The sequence below is a fragment of the Caenorhabditis remanei genome, chromosome IV, assembly GCF_010183535.1.
Source record: "Caenorhabditis remanei strain PX506 chromosome IV, whole genome shotgun sequence".
Taxonomy (NCBI): Eukaryota; Metazoa; Nematoda; class Chromadorea; order Rhabditida; family Rhabditidae; genus Caenorhabditis; species Caenorhabditis remanei.
The window spans coordinates 7,550,494-7,573,069 of NC_071331.1; the positions used below are offsets into that span (position 1 = coordinate 7,550,494).

Below are 22,576 nucleotides of genomic sequence, written 5' to 3' on the forward strand. Positions count from 1 at the left end.
CAAACCATTACCGGTGTAAACTAAAAACAAGGAACAGGAAAATAACAAATAGAAGAACAGAAACAGTATTTTTCAGTTTTCTATTCAGATGAAAATGAGCAAAGCATGCTTGGAGCTCGAACAGAATCTCGATATCTCATCCAAAAAAGACAACGTCTATTTTTCAGCTTCGAAAAATAAAAAGTACATACATATTTGTAGAGATGACTGTATGATTAAAATCAGAGCCTGATGAAGCATATACTGTTAACAATCGTAGCGAAAACGGCCGTTTCAAAAGTTTATACTGCAGCATATCCATCTGTACCAATAATTGTCTGGATTACTGAAAGAAAAAAATATTAAAATCTATTAAGCATGAGCTGAAACGTTATTTTTTTAAGGATTGTGATAACTATCTATTTTTGGAAACTAATACTGAACTTGGACGAGGCTAATTATTGAATTCAACTGTAACAGCAATGTTACAAAGTTTCTGTTATATTCGATTATAAGTTTGGAAGTGTTTTGATAAGAGGCATGATCTACGTTCTAGGTACCATGATTCAAGCTATAAATTAGGTAGCTTTCAAATCAGATGGAAGAGAGAAGGTATTAGGCTACAAACGGGGCCAAAGTGGGAAACTTGCTGTTATTTCTGAAATGTCCTCTATCGATCGTCATGCCGTCGCTCCTCACCGCGGTGTTGTTGGGAATTCCGACCTCCGACTTATGACTTCCGGATAAGGAATTTTTCCTTCCCGACCCCTCTGACCAGTAGCCACTATACCTGAAATTGGCAGAATGAGTTCTTTTCTGAGGTACAGTGTCCGACAAAACCATAGGTTCACTTTTCCAGTTGAGTTTTCTCGCGATTTGAGAAGTTGCAAGAAAATTGTCCATGGACAAAAAAAGACCCCTTAAATACTCTAAAATGTAAACAAGATTACATTTGAACACCTATCATTCTACTCAAAATATGATGAAAAATGTTGAAAATGGCCACTTGCAAACGCGACAAAACTATAGGTTCACCCCAAAAAATCAAAAATTATAAAAATAATTTTTTTCAGTGAGTGAATCAAAATGTTCTTTTATCAAATTTAGAATCTTCGTCGAAAATTAAGCTCCTTAAATACATTTCTAAAACATTTTCAGTTAAAAAATTTTGAGAAAAATGAGGATTTCTGGAAATTCTCAAACCTCTTCGTTTTTCATTTGTCTCGTCCATATAAGTTTTATCTAGCATCCCATTTTTGTTCTTACAAATTGTGATATCTATGCGGTAGAGTTTAGTATAGCTTTTTTGAATATTTGACACTTTTTGAACAACTTTGGTTCAGAAGAGTCGAAAATTTTTTGAAATTGGGCACGCACTTACTCTGAAATTTCTTGATATTTTTCATTTTATCTAATTTTTTCTGCTTGTATACACAGAATTGGTCTTATTGTTCACTTTTTAAACATTTTTTCTAGAGTAGCTTTACTTTAAATTAATAAAAAACAGGCAACATGAATTTTCAACTGTATCGTATGGAGGAAAATTTATAGCACTTTTGAAAATTGTCGCGGCGGTAATCTAATTCTAAAAACCTAACGAACACATAATGATTAATATTTTGTATCCTGGAATATTACCATCATTGCTCATTGAACACATTTTGAATGAGCTGGTGATTTTGCGTCTACTTTTCTGATCTAAAAACTATTTTTGCTACTTTTTTGCTAATTTAAAGTAAAGCTACTCTAGGAAAAATGTTAAAAAAGTGAACAATAAGACCAATTCTGTGTATTACAAGCCGAAAAAATTAGATAAAATGAAAAATATCAAGAAATTTCAGAGTAAGTGCGTGCCCAATTTCAAAAAATTTTCGACTCTTCTGAACCAAAGTTGTTCAAAAAGTGTCAAATATTCAAAAAAGCTATACTAAACTCTACCGCATAGATATCACAATTTGTAAGAACAAAAATGGGATGCTAGATAAAACTTATATGGACGAGACAAATGAAAAACGAAGAGGTTTGAGAATTTCCAGAAATCCTCATTTTTCTCAAAATTTTTTAACTGAAAATGTTTTAGAAATGTATTTAAGGAGCTTAATTTTCGACGAAGATTCTAAATTTGATAAAAGAACATTTTGATTCACTCACTGAAAAAAATTATTTTTTTAATTTTTGATTTTTTGGGGTGAACCTATAGTTTTGTCGCGTTTGCAAGTGGCCATTTTCAACATTTTTCATCATATTTTGAGTAGAATGATAGGTGTTCAAATGTAATCTTGTTTACATTTTAGAGTATTTAAGGGGTCTTTTTTTGTCCATGGACAATTTTCTTGCAACTTCTCAAATCGCGAGAAAACTCAACTGGAAAAGTGAACCTTTGGTTTTGTCGGACACTGTATATCTTCTGAAGTTCATCTCCGTGTACTGCTCTATGTACTTTGAAATGGACTCCCATGGTTCTCCAGTAACTCACCATATATTGCACTATTGGGAAAACGAACGACCAGCTTGAAAGCTCGTGGAATCGATAACAGATTCTATTCGTCGATTCTAATCTCTATTTCGATTTTTTTTCAGTTTTAATTGGGAGTGTGTCACGTTGGTCTTGGAAATTTAACGTTTCATGAAATCCAAAAAAATAGGAGTTTGGAAGAGGTCACGTTAAAGTTGAAGAATATGGGTGATTTTATTGAAATTTGAAAAGTTGAAGAAATGAATCGAAATAAAAAAAATTATAGAAATATTTGAGAAGATGCGAGCTTCTCGTAATTTCCAGGGAGATTGTACACGAATTCAAAACAAAACGCTTATTGTATCTCCGTTCACATTTGTTTATCCAAATGAAAATACAGGAAAGCAGCGTTATTTTTCCATTTGAACTAAATAAAACTGAATAAATGTTCTAGAATTAATTCCTAAAAGTGGACATACCTTTATCATTAAATTAGGGCACCACTATTCCAAAATTAGAGATTTTTCGATATGAATCGAATCTGAAAACCAGGAAAAAGAGAAAATTGTCTTTTCTGAACTAAGTCTGAAATTCAGAAGCAAGTTATGAGACCTCAAAATGCCAAAAATTGCTCCTAGTCGTGCAGTTTTTCAGTACATTTCTATAGAAATTCTCCTCGTCGTGCACAAAAAGAAAATAATATTTTCAAAAAAATATTTTCACGAAAAGCTCGGAACATTAACATTACAATCCATCCTTCCCAAAGGCGGGATACAGAAACAGTATACATACTTCAGAAATTCGGTTACACCAGTCCGCCTTATATTAGTAAAAGCAGAATACCAACATTATAAATGGAAGGGCAGAAACAGTAATTTTCAGAGTTTCGATTTTACGATGATAGCTCATTTTATTGGTTTTTTACCCAAAACTAGCATTCAGTCATTCACGTTTGCTATCTAACAGCGATATTACTTTTAGAGTAAATTTAACTTCTGCGGTTGGTCGGCGGTCGAGCCGATCCCGACCGGACCAAAAAACTGTTTCTCGTTGTCTAGAAAACCATCTGCAGTATTGCAGCAATGTTGCATGCAGTCTCTTTTATTCTCTTCAAAAAAAATTGTCTAGTATTTTTTAATAAAAATATATTTAAAATTTACCCAAATCTAGTCATCTTCATTTTCTCTCAAAACCATATTGCAATATCACCTGATGGAACAGGTTTCCCTTTCCCTTCCTTTTCAGTTGCATCATTTATCTTATTACACTTTTCTAACTGATCAACAGACACCCCGCTAGGTTAGATTTCTTTTATTTTTTTCTATTTCATTCTGTCGGAAAATGATTCGCCTTATAGCTATCTCTATTTCAATTATAAACGTTGTTATTTCTCAAGATAATGCCGCTGACTTAGAATTCTCTCCCTATGTATTCAAACATGTCGATATTCCGTTTAAAAATGTGAGTATTGTTTACTTCTTTCATTTTCAATAGTAGTTAACTATTGAAAATGAAAGTTTGTTTGTTTTATAGAACAAATGAAGCAGCGAATAAAAAGTTTTCTGAATATGATGAAAAATGCTTTGACCATCCTGATTTAATCTTTTCCACTGTTACAGAAACACCATGAAATTCGGGGGAATTATTGAAAAATGTGCTCTCAAATTATGAAGTTTTGGAGAAAACTTCAACTTTTGGAATACCGGTGTCCCCCTTTAGAATGCATATATCTTTTTTTCCAGATTCTAACTTTGGCCACGTCACCACCCTAGTTTTGGGGGTCATGTGACAAAAATCTTTTCATGGGGCGTTTCTGGATGAGGAATCCAATTCCGTTATCAATTTTGACCAGAATCGTTCTGAGTCAATAAACTCAATTTCAGGGGTGGTTTTATGCTTTTGTTACACACTGTAAGAATTCACAATTGTTTGTACTTAATGTACAGAGCTCCAATAAACTTTTTTGAGAGATTTCCCAGATTCTCACCAAATCATAATGTTCCGTAAGAAGAACACGACGGAATATAGACAGATGCGCTCACTTTCTAGAAACACCAAGACGAAATGTTTTCACAGTTAAAACAATTTAATTTCACCTCAAGCTGACTTCAATTCAAAAGCTTTATTAACAAACGGTTTTTGACCTTACATGGAATGATCGCGAATTGATATGCCTGGTTTTGGATCATTATATTTTCAAAGGAACACCCATGCAAAAGTAAAATGTTTCTGAAAATATTGTGTTTTGTGCTATCATAGTTTTTGAGAAAATTGAATTTTTGAAAAAATGATGAAAAACGTTTTTCGCAAACTTCAAACCTTCATAACTTGCTTCAATCTAACTCAAAATAGAAGATCTAAAAAATGAAAGAAAGCTAAATTCTTCTAGTTTTAGAAAACGATAACATAAAAATGCTACAAACTTTAATAATTTTAAATTGCAAACGAAATAACATTTTTTCTCCAGTACGTAAAAACCGTACAAAAAATTCTAACCGTAGAAATCGATTGAAAATAGTGTCATAAAGTAGCAAATGCATAAATATGTTGAAAACACTCATAAAACCCCGGGGCACTCCAAAAGCAGAAAAAATATAGAAAAAAATTTGAATTCAAAAGTTTGAAAAAAATTGAAAATTAAATTTTTCCATGAAAATATCTATAGAAGTAATATAGTTTTGTCACAAAATTAAATTTTTTGTATCTTCAGCTTTAAATTGAAACATAAACAAACATAATGTGAAGTGTTTTGGCTGAGCTATAATAGCTTGAATTGTGAATAACTTTAAAAAATTAACACTGGTATTATCCGGCTTACGGCAACGACTTTCTGAAACATTTTATAATTTTATCTAATTATTCAAATAAATCTGGTTTCTAGCTTTCAGAAAATATTTGCATTTTTGCTGTACGATTGAAGACAGTTACCATGATTTTAGCGAGGTCAGGTGTGACGTCATGTCATCAAAAGTAGAGGACGCTCCCCGCAATCAAGCATAGAATATTTTTGTGAATAACCTACTCTTAAAGTTGTATAGTGTTAGATAACAAAATTAATTTCAATGTATGCATCTAATTTTTGGATATGGAGTAAAACACAAGTCACAATACTGAATAGCCACCTTGTAATTATCTGTTCACACCTGACCTCACTAAAATCATGGTAACCGTCTTCAATCGTACAGCAAAAATGCAAATATTTTCTGAAAGCTAGAAACCAGATTTATTTGAATAATTAGATAAAATTATAAAATGTTTCAGAAAGTCGTTGCCGTAAGCCGGATAATACCAGTGTTAATTTTTTAAAGTTATTCACAATTCAAGCTATTATAGCTCAGCCAAAACACTTCACATTATGTTTGTTTATGTTTCAATTTAAAGCTGAAGATACAAAAAATTTAATTTTGTGACAAAACTATATTACTTCTATAGATATTTTCATGGAAAAATTTAATTTTCAATTTTTTCAAATTTTTGAATTCAAATTTTTTCTATATTTTTTCTGCTTTTGGAGTGCCCCGGGGTTTTATGAGTGTTTTTAACATATTTATGCATTTGCTACTTTATGACACTATTTTCAATCGATTTCTACGGTTAGAATTTTTTGTACGGTTTTTACGTATTGGAGAAAAAATGTTATTTCGTTTCCAATTTTATATTATTAAAGTTTGTAGCATTTTTATGTTATCGTTTTCTAAAACTAGAAGAATTTAGCTTTCTTTCATTTTTTAGATCTTCCATTTTGAGTTAGATTGAAGCAAGTTATGAAGGTTTGAAGTTTGCGAAAAACGTTTTTCATCATTTTTTCAAAAATTCAATTTTCTCAAAAACTATGATAGCACAAAACACAATATTTTCAGAAACATTTTACTTTTGCATGGGTGTTCCTTTGAAAATATAATGATCCAAAACCAGGCATATCAATTCGCGATCATTCCATGTTAGATCTGTATGGAAACAAAATTAGTTGGCTCAGAGAAAATGAATTTTTCGACAAAACTGTATAGAGTGTCTATTAGTTTTATCGGATTATGAACTAAAAATTCAACTGATAATCGAAACAGTATTATTTAGTCAACCAATCTGAAAATTATGAGAACATTTTCAGAACAACTACGCCAAGGATTGGTTCGGATCTGATGTGGCACTTGTGCAACATCCACTTTTAGGTGAGTTAAAAAACTGTTCCTGTTTCTTCATGACGTGAAAATACTCATTGTGCTAAGTTGAAGTAATTAGTCCATTTTTCTTTAAGTTATCTGTAAACATTTTTTTGAAAAAAGTTTTCAGTCAAAGAAATGCATTTCTATTTTATCCACTCATTGTGCAATACTGTTTCAAACTAATCAAATTTTCAAATCCATTTTCTGAAACACACTTGATTTCTAATTGTCTTTTTTTCAGCCCCCGCCAAATCCATCAAACCAGGAAACCCAGTCTCTCTTCCAACTATTGCCCCACTTGTCGTCAAATGGTCTGATTTGAATAATGTGAAAATTAACGAACAAATCGGACAGAACTTCGAGAAACGTGTGGACTCTCATGTTTGGTGGCCGAATAAGTAATTTTTTGTGTATAAATGTTTTTTTTAATATTTTAGTAAAATTGAGTTTCACAATTCACAGGTACTCAAGGCGAGGAAGAAAAATTTCATTTTCAACTCTTTTGTTCAGGTGCTGCTAAATCTGAACAGTTTCTCAATTGAAAATATTCTGTTTCAAACAGGAAATATTGGTTTTGAAGTTTTTGGGTAGCTCACGCAGATGTTTTTAAATATTCGTCATAACCATTTCATGAAATTGCGATGTTGTTCTTGAAATTTCATCCCCGATACTTTGATATGGTAATGGTTTGTTTAACTGCAATTGTCTTCTCTCACAGTCATTGAGCACACCATGAAACTGGTAATAATTCAGTTTCAGGATGTTATACATATTGAAAGTGAGCAGTGAGGCAAACTCAATGAAATCAGGAAAAACAAACTCAATTTAAGTTTTTAACCAATTAACGAATAACATGCCAATACTTCCGAAAAGATTTTATTCAAGATAGATATTCAGTATTCTTTAATTTCACAATCAGGGATGAGATTTATTTGAAACAGTTAGAAATTCATAAGAAGAAGAGATTGTGAATTACTATGGATTTGTTATGAAACTCAACTCAGTTTTAGCCCACAATTGAAATGGGAATTTAGCAGACTAGTCAAAAACGGCTTCAAAAATGGGTACCTATTTTTGAGAAAACTTTTCTGGAATTTTTTGAAATTTCGGAGTAAAAGTGCTTAAATTACCATACATGTTCAGTTTTTTGCCCAATTCTTGAAAACTAGACTTTTTCCAAAAAAAATTTTTTTTTGTTTTTTAATTTTTACAAAATTTTTGGTATGCGCACGGCCCGGCCAGTAGTAAGTCTGGAAATTAGCATTCAACTTGAAATATCAGAAGTTTCAAAAACTAAAACGCACCATATCAGCAAAACTGTGAACTCGGAACAGAAACCCGTGGAAAAAACAATTCCTCAGAAAAAACTCAAGTAATCCTTTCTGCTTGAAACGGGAAATCCTTCAATCTATTGCCACGAAACGATTCTTACAACAGCGCTCCACCAAAACTGGAGAAAATAGTGAGAAAAGTTGAGAGACGCAGCGAAAATGAGGCTTTCAGTAGAGCGCGGTTGTAGAAACTGTGTTTCGCTGATGAGATCTGCAGAAAAAAGTCTAAAGTCAATGTTTCACGAATTTCATTTTTAAGGAACTGTTTTTGAATAGTCATATTATATCTAAAATGTTTCGGTTTCAAAACCAACAGAATTATGTGACTCTAGAAAATAGTCACTGAGATTGATATTTTTAAAAATCTTAAATATCATATTTAAGACGCACTCTCGGAGTCGATCGAGCATCGATCAATAGACCATGTTCACCCGAAAAAAGTTGACCAACTCCGATTTGCCAATCCTTTTGACCAAAAATAGTATAAAGTGTTCTCAGCAAATTGGGGTACTTTTTGGCCAGGTCAGTCACCTGAGTACCTAGAAAAATCAAAAAATCGATTTTTTTTTGAAAATTTTTCATGAAGTAGTTAGGTATGAAATCTGAACGGGAAATTATTGTATTGCCTAGTTGCATTTTGAGAATCATTTTGTAGTCTGCTGTTTGTCTGCGGTTCTTAGGAGAGGCTAGGCCATATTTGGCGTTGGCTGACAAGTAGTCCGGGTCAGACGGATATCATACATGGACGTAAGTCTCTCGAACATGAGCCAGATGGGGAATACGTACAGTATTAATTTGGATAAGCAGATGTGCAATTTCTATCATTCCAAGGTCATAAATCGGGTCCCGTCACTCTCTAGTTGTTAGACCAATAAAAATGTTCATGATTTACAACTTCGGCACAGCTGTCTACCACTCAACCCCACTCCGACCCCTTAATATTGGTACTAATTGCAACACCAACAGATTTTCCTAATATCCATGAGAACGACAACACAGACTGCACAAGCCACGCCCACTTTTCCCTGGAGCATGATGGGCGTGGTTTGGTATTAGAAGACATATCTCTCCGAGTTTCTCGTCATTCCAAGATTTGCCTCCCGGACATGGCAGTCGACAATCGGCTATTTGATTTTTATTGAATCACTAACTTTTATTCATTTTCCTGGTATTTTATTTACTGTCCTGCTGTTCATGAAGGCCACACAATAGTGAGTTATATTTAGTTACAGTGTCGGTCAAAAGGTTGTAAACTTTGGCACATTTTCAGTTGAAAAAATTGTCCATCAAATAGATTTTTAATGAATTTTACAGATCAAAAAAATAGCTTTATTTGTGTAGTCGACAACTTTTTTGTACGGACTCTCCTTAGAGAATTACATATCGACAAAGTAACTTCTCCCCCTCAAATCGACGGATTTTAGTGCAATTTTCGAGCTCTCCGCCTAAACGACCATAACTCTCTAGGGAGTGCCCGTACAAAAAAGTTGTCAACTACAAAAATAAAGCTCTACTTGTGATCTATAAACTGCATAAACTATCGATATTGTGAGACTATCAGGGAAGCCGTGCCACCGTCACAAAGTTGACAATTTTCAACAAAAACTGCAAGTGTCGCCTTTCATTTCTTCAAAAGATATTGCCCGCTTGTTTGCTGTTTGGATAAGGAGGATTCCACCAGCGGGGGTCTATGAGAAAGATGAATCGTTTGCCAACAAGACGGCGAGGCTGTGGGATCCAAAGACAAGACTTAATATCCTTTTGAGTGGTACTTTAAATAGAGGCTCAAAAAACGAGAGCTCGAAAGTCTTTGCTAGATTTAGCTGGGTGCTTTCTTTCGTTTTTTTTTTCCTTTCTAATTTTTCTTTTTTCTAGAAATCTGTCACTCAAGGTCTGGGGCAAAGGACCCTCGAGGTCCCGGCCCAAGGAGGAGGAAAAAGAACCCTCCAGGTGACCCACCACACGTAAGTTTACATATTTATTGCCATTCATAGCTATTTTTTGTATTTCAGGACATTAATGGAGATGGGCCCAGTGCGCTGCCGCATTATTGTGGCGACATACTTCCTCCAGGTGCATGGCATCTGGGTTCTCCACCCAGAAGACCGTATGGTCTTCCTGGTGGAGAACCCGGGGTCTATGTACCCAGTGGAGTGCGTGAGCGTCTTCCCATGGACCACCAACCAGCCACCACCGTAGCAACCGCAATGATCAGTCAATGGGAAGACAATGATAAAACAATTGTTCTTTGTTTTTGAATAACTTTTAAATAAAATAGATGTTTCGCTGATTTAATAAATTTTCCTCATAGGTACAAACTGTGTTTGAGTTACTTTTGTTTTCTTTCAGAGGGGTACCCAGGAAAGACACACCGCTGGAAAAATAAATTTTGAATCGGAAAGTAGAAAAACAGTGTTTGGAAAAATAAAAAAACTTGAAAAGAATTTGAAAATCTTACTCATCCATACCGCTCCGTTATCCCCTCCATCCATCATCCACTTGCCAAATCGGATGGATGCCCGTGAGATTCGTCTACTTTACCAGCCGTAATCATAATCTGGATATGTACATGTTCACTAAGATAAACAATGTATTTTAAAAAATGTCAGAATCTTGGATTTTAGACCAGCAAAGTTCCGAACAAATTTTTGAATCGAACAGATATCTATCAGCTATTCGAAAAACATGGAGAGTAGCCACGGGCATCCGGACATCTAGACGCACAGACATATCTGTCTTTAGGGAAATTGACGGAGATTTGTGGTTTGATCTGACTGGTGGCCATGTCGTCTTACTGTATAAAAACAGTGTATCCTAAGTGAGAAGGATGAAATGTGATAATTCTTGCTGTAATTTTTTGTAGAAATAAATAAAGTTCTATGAAAGTTTTTTTCCCTCGGCCCGGTCGGTCCGGGTTCAAAAAGGGTTACTCATTTTTTAACAACTTTATTTTTTTTTAGAATTTCAAATTTAGTAATTTAATGAATACTTTCGCATAATTATGAAAAACTTAATTACTTAATGAAACTGATAGATTTGGAATTGCGAATAAATTGAGTGACCAAAACATCAAATCACATACCGTCGATTTTCCATTTTCAGAAAAATTCGTCCGAGCACAATTTTTAAATCTTTTTCTTGTTTCACTCCAGTGTTGCATGGAAGTGAAAATTTTATAAATTTTACTACATCCACCTACCAATTAGTATTTGAAAGGTTTGAACAAAAAACGTAATAATTGAAACAGAAAATGAGAGAAAAAATAACTAATTTTTAGAAGATGCCTAGGATTCAGCTTTGGAATGAAACTGATATCATAAATTCAGATGCTCGTTGTCAATATTCCTATGCTCGTTGTCAATATTGATATTAATATTGGACCATAGCTACCCACACTATCAGAATATTGTGAAATGGCTAAAAAAAATTATCTGGCTACAAAAATTGTTTGTGTATTTTACTTATGTGCAACACCTCTACTAAATCCTGACATACAGTACTGGTCATGAAGAATGCGACATTTGCAGTTTTTAGTTAAAATGGTCAACTTTGTGAATGTGATACGGCCTCCCTGATGTCATCGCGATATCGATTGTTTATGGACTATACAGATCACAAGTAGAGCTTTATTTTTGTAGTTGACAACTTGTTTGTACGAATTCATGGAAAGAAGTTATCAATCGTCAAAGAAATTTATCCTAATTGTTGTCCTTTTTCAGAGCTAAAAGGGAAGATTTTTGAGATGTTTACATTGACTGCCTGTAACTTCTCAGAATGAATTTGTGCAAAAAAGTTGTCAACTACAAAAAATGAAGTTCTACTTGTGATCTGTATAGTCCATAAATTCGGTTCGACTGTCATAGATGCTTGGCTTGTCTCGTACAGCCAAATGCTCGCAAACTCCTTGAATTTTTACGAGGAGTCTTGCGAGTCTTAATAAGAATGAACAAAGGTTGAATTTAGGGTTTTTACTGCACGTTGAAAAATATTTTCGTAAATGTTCTGATTTTCCTGCCATATTCAAAATTGGTTTTTAACTTTTGAAAGAAGTTCTTTTGTCAAAAAGCTAAAACGGTACATATTAGCACGACACGCTTCTCACAACCACGCTCTACAGAACGGAAGAAAATTGTGTGCAAAATTGAGAGACTCAGAGAAAAAGTGAATTTTCGAATTTTCTATGTTATATCGGTGGAGCGCAGTTGTAAAAACTGAGCCGAGTTGATAGAAAAGTTTACTAAAATATTTCAACGTGTACTAATACCCATATCTCTCAATCGTTTATTATTATTTTTTTTCCACCTCAAATGAAAAGCGCCAGCTACGAGAACGAGACGAGCCGAGCACCTATGCGAGCCGCGCCGGGCCGGGACGAGGCGAGCATAAGCGAGAAGATTCTCGCGAGACGACACTTTAATATAGACGTTCCCTAGAAAAGAATAAAAAACTAACACGTTTCAAGAATAAAACAAATTTATTCCAAAAGTTTACTCTAATACTGTTTTTATCGTTGTCCTCTCTCACTAACGAACCACAATAATCTCATTCTGTTGTTGACGTCTTCTCATCATAAAAACGCCTCCAGCAATCGACGCCGAAACGGCAATTCCGCCACAGACACCCAGAATAATGATCCATGCAGCAACTCTTCCGTTTTCTGTCAACTCCTCCGCATTGGTGATCGACAAGGAAATCGCAAGAATGAAGATTGAAAAAATCCAGTTGAGCATATTTGAGCAGGCAGGGGACGGTAGAGTTTTCAGTTGAATTCGATTTCAAATTTGTATTTTTGAAAATTGAAGGCTTGCCTGGAAATCACGGGGCTTATATAGGGTAAGTCTTATCAGAAAAGGTTATCAATAACGAACGTGTCCTCAATATTTTTTCTGTTCTAATTTCCCTCATTTTTCATTCATTTCCTATTAATCCTCCCAACCAACCAACAAATCAAAATGAGTGATCAAGAAACTGGTCTCGGATTGATTATCTTCTTTGCTGTCCTTGGAGCTGGTTTCATTTCAATATCGGTTGGAGCTGCGATGTTTTTCATGAGAAGACGGAATCAGCAACAGCAGCAAGTCGTTGTGGTGCATTGAGAATCTTCTTGATACGAAAAGGATGATCCATGAATATTAAACTTTCAAGACAGTCAGAATTATCAATAAATTTTTATGAGTCTCTTTGTGAATCAGGGAGATCAAAGAAGTAATAGAAGAGCGATTTCCTTCGTTGAAAAATTTCTCGTTGACACAGTGTTTTTCGAAAAAAAGGCGGAAGATTTTGTGCAATTTTCGAGGCTCGCATTCAAGGGTTTTCCATCTATCGATTTTCATTTTTTAAACAAATTGTCCGATTCCGAAGTTAATGTTGAATAGATGTGCAACTGACTTTAACACATTTTTGAAACGGGAACAGTTACTGTTTTAGTCGCTTGACTAATTTCTTGAATTAAGAACGCACTGTTCCGGTATTATTACAGTCAAAGAGTACACTAATCATCAAATTTTTTGCTGGGTATAAGTACTTCATTCAAAATATGAATTGTATCTTCGAGAACATATTAAGGGACTATCATGTGTAATTCACTTTATTAAAATATCATGTCATCGGGAAACCGCAGAAATAACATGATAACAGTCCATGCTAGAACAATCTTTTTTCAGTACTTGAATGATTTTATTGAAACCACGACTAGCGTCCCCCGCCTCCCGGCGGGCTCCGCAGTACTCGGCTGCGCCTCGTGCTCAGTGTTTAGCAAGTTTCAAGTTCAGAAATTAGTTTGCTCGACTTGAAGGAGAATAAAAGAATGATTTTAAGTTCAAAACAATGGCACTCGTTGTAAGTCGACTCGTCCTATTTTTCCCATGTTCGATCGGGAAATCCAGAACTTTTACAATCTATCCTCACAAAATCTTTTAAAAAGTTCTTACAACGGGTCATCATTTTTCGATTGACCCTGTTTCCGGTTAGTACGTTTTCGTTCGGCAACTGCCGCCTTTTTATCTGCTCACGCTTTACTCGGCAAACTACGGCAACTTTCAGTTTCAGGTTTTTTAGTACTTGAATGATTTTATTGAAACCACGACTCAAAAATACTAATGACTCCTGGCATATTTTTGAATCAAATCATGGTTTTGAAACATTCATCAAGTGTCCTAAAATCAATCTGACTGATATAAAAATTTAGCTGAAAATAATATTTTAAAAAGTGTTTCGCTGTTTAATGTTCACATAATGTTGTTTTTGGTTTACAAATAGTTGTTTAATGGATTGGTAACCGGAAAAAGTAATATCCGTTTCACAGTGTTCCGAAAAAAGTAATAAAGAAGAAATGTTCAGTCTTACTCAAACTTGGTGTTTTACTCATCCTTATTTTTTATGCTGGAAGTTGTTTCTAACTTACATTTTCGTTTCTTTATTTTCTAGAATGATCCATTCAACTCAGAAAATTCCACTTTCATCTGACACATTTGTGTTCAAGTTTTCAAAACTATGCAATAAAGTTTACCTGTTTTTTTTATTGTACAAATTTATTGTTTTTCTTGTCGAAATTGATCATTTGCTTTATTGCCTTCGATATATTTCCAGTAAACGACAAAAAACTCGATTTGCTCATATTTAATGTTGGAAATCATTCTCAAAAATTTATTTTTAACTCGGAAGCTTCAGATAAATAAATAAAATTCAGTCGATATCTTTGAAACCAGTATATATTAATTCGATAATGTATTCATTTATTGTGATTCTATTTCATTGGAATCACTTGTTGTACAACTGAAATGGAAAAGAAATGTGTGTTTCAACAAAATCCCATTAAAAGTTTTGATTGCAATAACTCAGTAATTTGTAGCATTTTATGAATAAAATTTGCAAGAAATGTTATCTATCTTGATAAACTTCGTCGAAAAAAACAACTGATTCTTGTTTCATTTGAATCGTTTATGAAAATACAGGAACAGGAGAAAAAAACTAGGTTTCAATGTCAATGGCATAATGTTCGGACTCAAATATTTTTCCGCAAGTTTTCTAGTGACAGCAATCATGTTAGACACTCTCTTCAAACTTATCATACTTGTCACGGGCCGGGCCCGCTAAAAAAATCTTCCGGCCCGTTCGGCCCGTCAAAATATTGAAAAAAAAATCAGCCGATGATCAGAATCAGGATCAAGAACTTGCTGGAGGCTTCTGAAAGTAGTCTAATCGAATCCCCCGACCTCGATTTAGTATAAACCGAAGAAAAAATTTAATTTCCAAAACTTTCAATTCTATTTTTCAAAAATAATTTTTTGCTGCGGGCCGGCCCGGTCCCTGAAATTTTCAGCGAGCCCGGCCCGTGATTTGACAAGTATGAAACTTATAACCGATTCGAAACAGGCAAAAATGGTTTTTTTTTTCATTGATGCATTGATCAATTTTGGTTTTAGGTTCCACGTTTCAAGAAGCATCAGAAATTTCAATTTGGTGTTAGATTCGTAATGTGTTTTTCAACTTTTTTTGAACAAAGAGTATTGTTTGACTAGAAAATTCATTAAATTGTGCGTTTCTATTGGAAATCATACATTCTTCCTTCTCTTCAAACTTATCTCCATTTCGAAACAGGCAATGAGTTTCACTGTTTCCACGTTTCCAGAAGCATCAAAAAAAAATTTCAATTCATTAATTAAAAAAAATCGAAATTTTCCTCTCCTTTTCTAAAACCCAATATTTCTTCATCTCAATCACTCTTTCTCTCGCCTTCTAAATTACACCCCCCTCCGAACACTCCCACACGTGCTTATGTTCTTATTAAAATCTCCCCAGCGGGGGGACACGACGTCCGTTGCCCCTCGGACACAGCGAGTGATAAGGGAAAAACAGGAGACGCAGAGAGCGAAAGCTTTCTGAAGGCTCGCACATTCCTCTTCCTGCGTCTCTGCTTCACGCCATCTCTTTTCGCCTCAGTTATAGGATGCAAATATCCATTTCTCTTCTTGTTTTAGCCCTTTTTCGCTAGTTTTTCTGTAAATATTGAGAGCTTTTGTAATTAAGACAACATTTGTAAAATATTTTCCCTATAAATCGATTTGAATACATTAAACTTCTGATGCTCGGCATAATTCCATAACACTCCTTATTGAGCAGCATTCTCGGCGGAGAATCGATAAATTTACATTTTCTTGAAAACAGAAAAAATTGTATGAACATGAATTAGGTAGCTTGAAAAAATGTTCGTTAAAAATCACAGTTTCTGCACTTTTTTTTCAAACGTAAAAACCGAACACGTTAATTTTTCGTCATCATAACTACGAATAGATTCAAGAAATTAGCCAAATTTTCGATATATTCTTTGTTATATGTTTGCAAAACTTCATGTCAGGAATTCCGATTTCCCTGTGACACGGGATCTGTGGTAGAGTACTGATGTTAAACGCACTCCACTAGGCTCTTGAAGGCAAATTCAAAATTTCTTTTTTTTAAGTCGCTGTTTCGTTGTGACATTTTGATACACAGCTTAATCGACCTCTATTATTCGAGCAATTTTAATTCATTTTCTCTACTGTGGTGCGACTGCTGGTAATCTCGAAACTGATTAAAATGTCTTTTTAAATTTTTGATTTTTTCGTCAAGTTGAAACACTAAATTTTGATTATTTCCGATTCAAAATAACGTTTTATTGTTTTCCGAACTCTTCATAAACTTAGAGCTTCGTGAATTATAGGTTTGATATCTTTTTTTGAAGTGCAAAAATTTCACTGTTTCACCTAACACATTTGTTTAACTAAATTTGGAACCTTACATTGTGTGTGAGATACAAGCCCAAAAATAAAATAAAAGCAGTTTTAGCTTGCAGTGGAAGCCTTCTACACGTTTAAGAATTTGATAAGATAATAAATAACACATAACGATTTTACCCCACAATTACGTATTTCTCTTAAAACACTACATAGTAAAAAATTATAGTCTTTTTTGTATTTCATTCAATTTTTTATTATTATTGAACGCTCTCCCTAATCTTTTCTTTCATCTATCTTCGAAAAGTTTTCTGAACTGGCTGTTAATTAAGAAACAAACAACTATCCACTTATTACTCCCGTCCACATAATTCATTTTCATACTATTTTTCTGAAACTGAACAGTCATTTTTCAAAAAATGTCACTGATATACTTGTCTCACTGCACTTCCAGGTAATTGCTGTGCACCTTAAAAAGCGGTTTTAATAATAGTGGCACACCCTCTAATAGAGGCGCCCCCTTAATACGTTTCGAATATTTTTTCTAGTTTTCAGTCATTCTTTTCAAAGTTCGTGAAAAAACACAACTAAAGCCCAACGTTTCGTTCAAAGTGCTGCAAATTTGGGGATTTTCTTGTAATTTTGTCCGAGAAAGTGTTGGTTTGGTTGAAATTTATTCACTTTAAAGTTGAAAAAATAATCGAACGAACTGGTTGACAAATAGAAGCGCCCCTGTGATAGAGGCGCATCTGCGAACGGGGGTTGAAAGTTTTTACGGTAAATTTCAGTTTCATCCATAATGTTTAAACTCATTATTTTTTGCACATTACTCATCCTTTCTTGTTACTTTCTGTGAAAAGTTTTTCCGAAAAAAGTCACCCGTGATCGAAAGAGAACGAGCTATTTCTTTATGAGAGAAATTGGATTTATGAGTCAAAAGCTCATTTTAGCTCATAATAACCAAAAACGAAAACAAAGGCCTGAAATTGCTCCAGAAGACTTTCTCTACTTGACAGAGCTTGAAAGTTGATACTTGACAAAGCTTGAAAGTTGAGCAAACTCCACTGACAAAATAGTCCGTACGGCATGTGCATAATACTGGTACAGTATAAATATGTCCCTTAAACCGGAATCATGCAGCTAATTAGCGAGAACGATGGAGTTGTACCTGCCATCCGCTTTTACCTATAAGACGGATCTTTCTTACAAACGTCGCCAGGCTGACGGTTGGTACAAAGGAGTTATAGAAAGTTTACATTTTTCAGCTTTTCAAAGGTTTTAAATATGGTTTATATAATTCTTTTTTACCAAAAAGCCCCTGAAGTACTAAATTTTTACTCACCTTTTGAAACAGTACAATTTTTCGTTATAGCTCAAAAATTCTATTTTCATACAGCTTCGCTCTCTCTTCCCTGCCACCCATTTGATTATTGTTCTTATTTTTTCACTCCTTTCTCGTTCTTATTGTAGTCATTATCATTTTTCCAGTAATGACCTCATTCCGAAACGGTAGCCATGACCCGGAGTATAAGCTAACCGAGCTTACGAAAGTGAAACTTAACTTCCCTGGTCACAATGGCACCCCGCGAATGCCTCAAGCAAAGTGCCCACCAGTTCGATACAACGAGAGACAGATGATTCCGAAGCCGATGATTCTGGGAAAAAGAACATCGTATGGTTCGAAGGATCTGCCGATTTTCTTTGTTGGACAGGTACATAATTATTTGATTTCAGTAGAGCGCGTCGGCATTTGTCTCATTAATGGATAATAGAAGTTGAATTGATTTCAGGACGAGAACAAAATTGAAATCGTGCGAATCAAGACGGAGAACTCGATGATGATTGAAAAGTCACCAATTCCAACTCCAACTAACACTGATAGAAACTACGGTAAGTGTGGAGGGATACTGTTTCTCATACCTGTGATTATCTAGAACGGGAATATTGAACGTTGCCTGAATCACTTACGGGGGTATTTGAGTTTAGAACTCGGAAGAATAGAACTGCGACAAAATAAAACTGTGAAAATATATTGTCGCGACAAAAAAGTTCCGACATTTTTTACCGATGCGTGTTTGCGGACTTAGTGCTAAATTATTAAATTTTGCACTGAGTCCGCAAACACGCGTCAGAACTTTTTTATTTCAATAATAGAACAGGAAAAAATAGAACTGTTACAAAGTGGAACAGTGAAAGTTAGAACCGCAACAAAAAAACTCACCTTCGGTTTCAAAAATACCCTTTCATACTCCCAAAACACTTTAAACTCAGACAAAACCGAATTTTGAACGAAATTTGATCCGGGAAGAAAAATGAAACATTTTGTATATCAACACTGTACAAAACAAAAATTCTATTAACATCTCTATAAATGAGTTTTGTGTAACCGAATAATTTTAGCGAGTTTTCCCAACATTTGAAGGATTTCACTATTTAGAAAAATTAAGGCGATTCAGAATTAGAAAAAATCCTGAAAAATCATTAAAACTTAAAAAAAATATCGAAAAGGTTTTTGAAACAAAATTGTTTCTTGTTTTGAAACCGGTCCTTGACAAGTATGGTGCAAAGGAATACTGTTTCTGATACCTGTCATTTTCTGGACCAGGATTTTAAAGGACATTTTTGTTTACCCGGAAAGAAAAAAAGGAAAAAATCCTGTATCGGTAGGATCACTTCTACACATAACAAAAATCATTTTATTCCCATCATTTTTAAATGAACTAGTGAAACTGGAAGTCAGGTTTCCCAACTTCTGAAACATTAGTATATTTTCAGCCATGCCCCAGACCACTACCTACTACAGTATCCCTTCCACCATCCAACCTACCATCCCAACACCTCTCCCACTCCCCACACTCTCCTCTACAATGACCGTCGAGCAAGCCATCAAAAAACTCACAACCCCAATCCCCGATGAAGCCACTGTCAATGTCCAACAAATCGCTGCTGATATGATGAAATGGTTTTCAGTGACAAAATGTAAAAAAGCCGTTTTTGCTGCAAAGATTCTGAAAGCCGCAAAAGGATCCATCGGTTACATATTGACTGTGAAAGTGGGATATACCGAGTTGAGAAACTGGAAGGAACCGTATACCAGAATGTACAACTGGTTGAAGATGTCGGATGCGGAGAGGAAAGAGTTTTTGAAAATGGATTTGTATCCGCAGGAAGAGGAATCAGAAGAAAGTTCGAATGATTCAGATGAGGAGATAGATGAAGACAGCGATACCGATCATAATGGTAAATTTTATCCACCTGAAAAGTTTGATATGAAACGGTTGTTAATTACAGACACACCTGAACCATCCGAGCCCGGCGCAATGACTTTCGAGAGAATGGCAGCGATTCTAAATCGCCCCGTCGTCTATATGAATACCAAAAAGACAATTGCCAAACTCAAGGAATGGTTCGAAACAAGCGGAATCACTAAAGTCTGGTTCTCGGAGAACATTCTTGGAAAAAATCGGAAAGCTATTCATCATGTGCTCCATGACACCAGAGAATGGAGCAAGTTGAAACAAGGAAAGGAGAATTATGAGAGGGTTTTCAACTGGATGAGAATCAGTGAGCATGAGAGACAGGAGATCATTTGGCTCCTTGAGGGGAAGAGAGAGAGGTAAGTTTATCAACGAAATCACTGTTGCATGAAAATGAGAAAAATTTGAGAAAGTACATCATTATTAGTTGTTCGAGTAACGTGTCGATCGCTATGATCTTCGATAGAGTCGACGATAATCGGGAAAATAAATTCGATTCGATCGAAATTTAGTTTAGTCGATGACTAGAAAATGAATCGAGACTCGACGATAATCAAAAAGTCATGATTATCATCTCAAAATTATCGATGACTATCGACGATCATGATCGTTCATGATTTTCGATATTTTATCGACCGCCGATTATCGATAGTCGGTCGACGATTATCGATAATCGTCGATAGTCACGGCAATCGGCGATTATTTTCAATTCAAAAATCATCGAAAACTTGGTCGGCACGTTACTCTACCAATGATTAAGAACCGGCACATGTTGTAGTTGACAGCGTATTTTTCAAGTACGAGCTAAAAAAAAGCCTATTTACTCAAACTATTATTTTTAAGGGAGTAACCGTACAAAAATGTTGTCTTCAGCTCTAGGTTAAGGCTTCCATTCCGTCCAATTTTTGACCGACCTGACAGACCCGGCCAACCGATAGCCGAGAGCCATGTTCGACGACAATTTTTGAAAAAGAAATCGACTGAAAATTGAAATTTTTCCCGACTAGAATGGCTAAAATGAAATAAATTAGGAATAATTTGAACAGAATTAGTATTTTCAACATATTTTAATACTGATTTTCGGTAATTGCGGAATTTTTAATGAGCACATGTTTTTTAATTTCAATTTTCAAAAATCACTCGAAATTCTTCAAATTTTTCAAAGTGAATCATGTTTTGACAACATTGTCAACTTAAAAGTCCTGAAACTTGTGGAAAAATGAAGCAATTTTAAACTTCCGCCGATAAAAACGCACCGGGACGAATGAAATCGTTAACTGAGTCACCACAATACAAAAAAGTTTCATGTTTTCTATTTGAACCGAGACGATTTTTGAAAACTCGTTGGTTCTTTCGACAGTGTGTTTGGTAGTTGCTACATTTTGATAGTTGGCAAATTTTCTGAGAAAGTATAATCAAAAGAGTTATATTCAAATGTGGGTTTCGTACTGAAAAATCGGATTTACTCAAACTATAACTTTCAAGGGAGTAACGGAACAAAAAAGTTGTTAACTACAAAGTTTTAGCTCCAAGTTAGATCTACTTACCTTGCAGACTTTAGTATGAGTTAATACGTGGCGCCTTAACACACTTTCAAATTTTCTCCACTTATCCCAGCATAATATCCATAACTCTACACCTCACTTTTCAGAACTCCCCCCGTCAATTTCATCTCAACATCTATGGAACGTGTCCAACAGATTCTCGCTGAAAATCAGAGCACTGATCTCAACTAAATCTCAAGATTCTCTCACTCACTACATTCTTCAATAATTCGTATTTGTATTAAATCAAGACTGAATCTCCCTCACCACAACTTTTCCAAAATAACTGTTATTTGTATTAAATCATGACTACAAGCTTAAAACTGCAAGAATACTATTGTTAACATTGTTCTTGTTACACTGTTTTATAACATTGCTTCTAATAATAAATAGATATCACTACTTTACCATTAACCTCTATTTTTGTCTCCTCCTCTATCTGTTACTCGAAACAGTGAAATATTTTTAAAAATTGCTTCTTTGAGTTATTGCACATGTCTTTCCATAAGGCAGCCTAATTCTTGTTTCCATTAAACCCTGATCCGTTCCCGGGACGATCCGGAATATCGCAAGTCTGGTCAATACTAATAGTAAGAGTCAATAATAAGATATCGCTGTCTAAATTTTAATTGGAGCAAATGAAAAATGCAATTTTAAAGAGAAATAATGAAACCATCGAAAAAACCTTTGTCAAAACTACTTGTTGAAACAGAACATTACTTTTTTTACTATTACTATTAAAAGAACATTTTTTCAAATGTTGTTTCCCAGAAATCTTACCACACCAACTTTAAATTAGGTGAATTTAAGACCTATCAAGATTCCGGTATTCCGAATTTTGTAAAAATTTAGTGAGCACAAAATAAGACAGAATTATGCGCACAAAAACGAATACTACGACAATAAGAAACCCTTTAGCATCCATCTGTCACCAGCCAGTCGTTCTTTTGGTACTATTAATTAAATACCATCATATCCCTCAATCCGTACTAAGAACTAACCAATCAAGTACTCAACTACGCGGGGAAAGAAGATTATCAAACTGTTTGATGTAAAAATGCTATTGTTGATATGTTGAAACATCGAAAATTGTGTTTTTTATTTGAAAGATTTTTACAGCATGAAGTTTTGAAAAC

At 34.6% G+C, this 22,576-nt stretch overlaps 4 protein-coding genes across 4 annotated transcripts; 3 read left to right on the top strand and 1 right to left on the bottom strand.

Annotated features, from left to right (window-relative positions):
- Positions 1 to 3,775: 3,775 nt before the first annotated feature.
- GCK72_012745 (uncharacterized protein) lies at positions 3,776 to 6,999 on the top strand (the record flags this gene model as incomplete). Its single annotated transcript, XM_053729366.1, has 3 exons — positions 3,776 to 3,895; positions 6,543 to 6,603; positions 6,839 to 6,999. 3 exons carry the CDS (start codon positions 3,776 to 3,778, stop codon positions 6,997 to 6,999), a joined length of 342 nt encoding a protein of 113 aa, XP_053584138.1.
- Positions 7,000 to 8,669: 1,670 nt separating this feature from the next.
- On the top strand, positions 8,670 to 10,127 carry GCK72_012746 (uncharacterized protein; the record flags this gene model as incomplete). The annotated part of the gene is made up of 3 exons (XM_053729367.1): positions 8,670 to 8,675; positions 9,804 to 9,892; positions 9,941 to 10,127. The coding sequence occupies 3 exons, from the start codon at positions 8,670 to 8,672 to the stop codon at positions 10,125 to 10,127; spliced, it is 282 nt and encodes a 93-aa protein (XP_053584139.1).
- Positions 10,128 to 12,175: 2,048 nt separating this feature from the next.
- Positions 12,176 to 12,658, bottom strand: GCK72_012747 (uncharacterized protein; the record flags this gene model as incomplete). Its single annotated transcript, XM_053729368.1, has 2 exons — positions 12,176 to 12,357; positions 12,457 to 12,658. The coding sequence occupies 2 exons, from the start codon at positions 12,656 to 12,658 to the stop codon at positions 12,176 to 12,178; spliced, it is 384 nt and encodes a 127-aa protein (XP_053584140.1).
- A 5,471-nt stretch (positions 12,659 to 18,129) lies between these two features.
- On the top strand, positions 18,130 to 21,632 carry GCK72_012748 (uncharacterized protein; the record flags this gene model as incomplete). The annotated part of the gene is made up of 5 exons (XM_053729369.1): positions 18,130 to 18,351; positions 18,430 to 18,529; positions 19,415 to 19,879; positions 19,931 to 20,255; positions 21,548 to 21,632. The coding sequence occupies 5 exons, from the start codon at positions 18,130 to 18,132 to the stop codon at positions 21,630 to 21,632; spliced, it is 1,197 nt and encodes a 398-aa protein (XP_053584141.1).
- Positions 21,633 to 22,576: the final 944 nt, after the last annotated feature.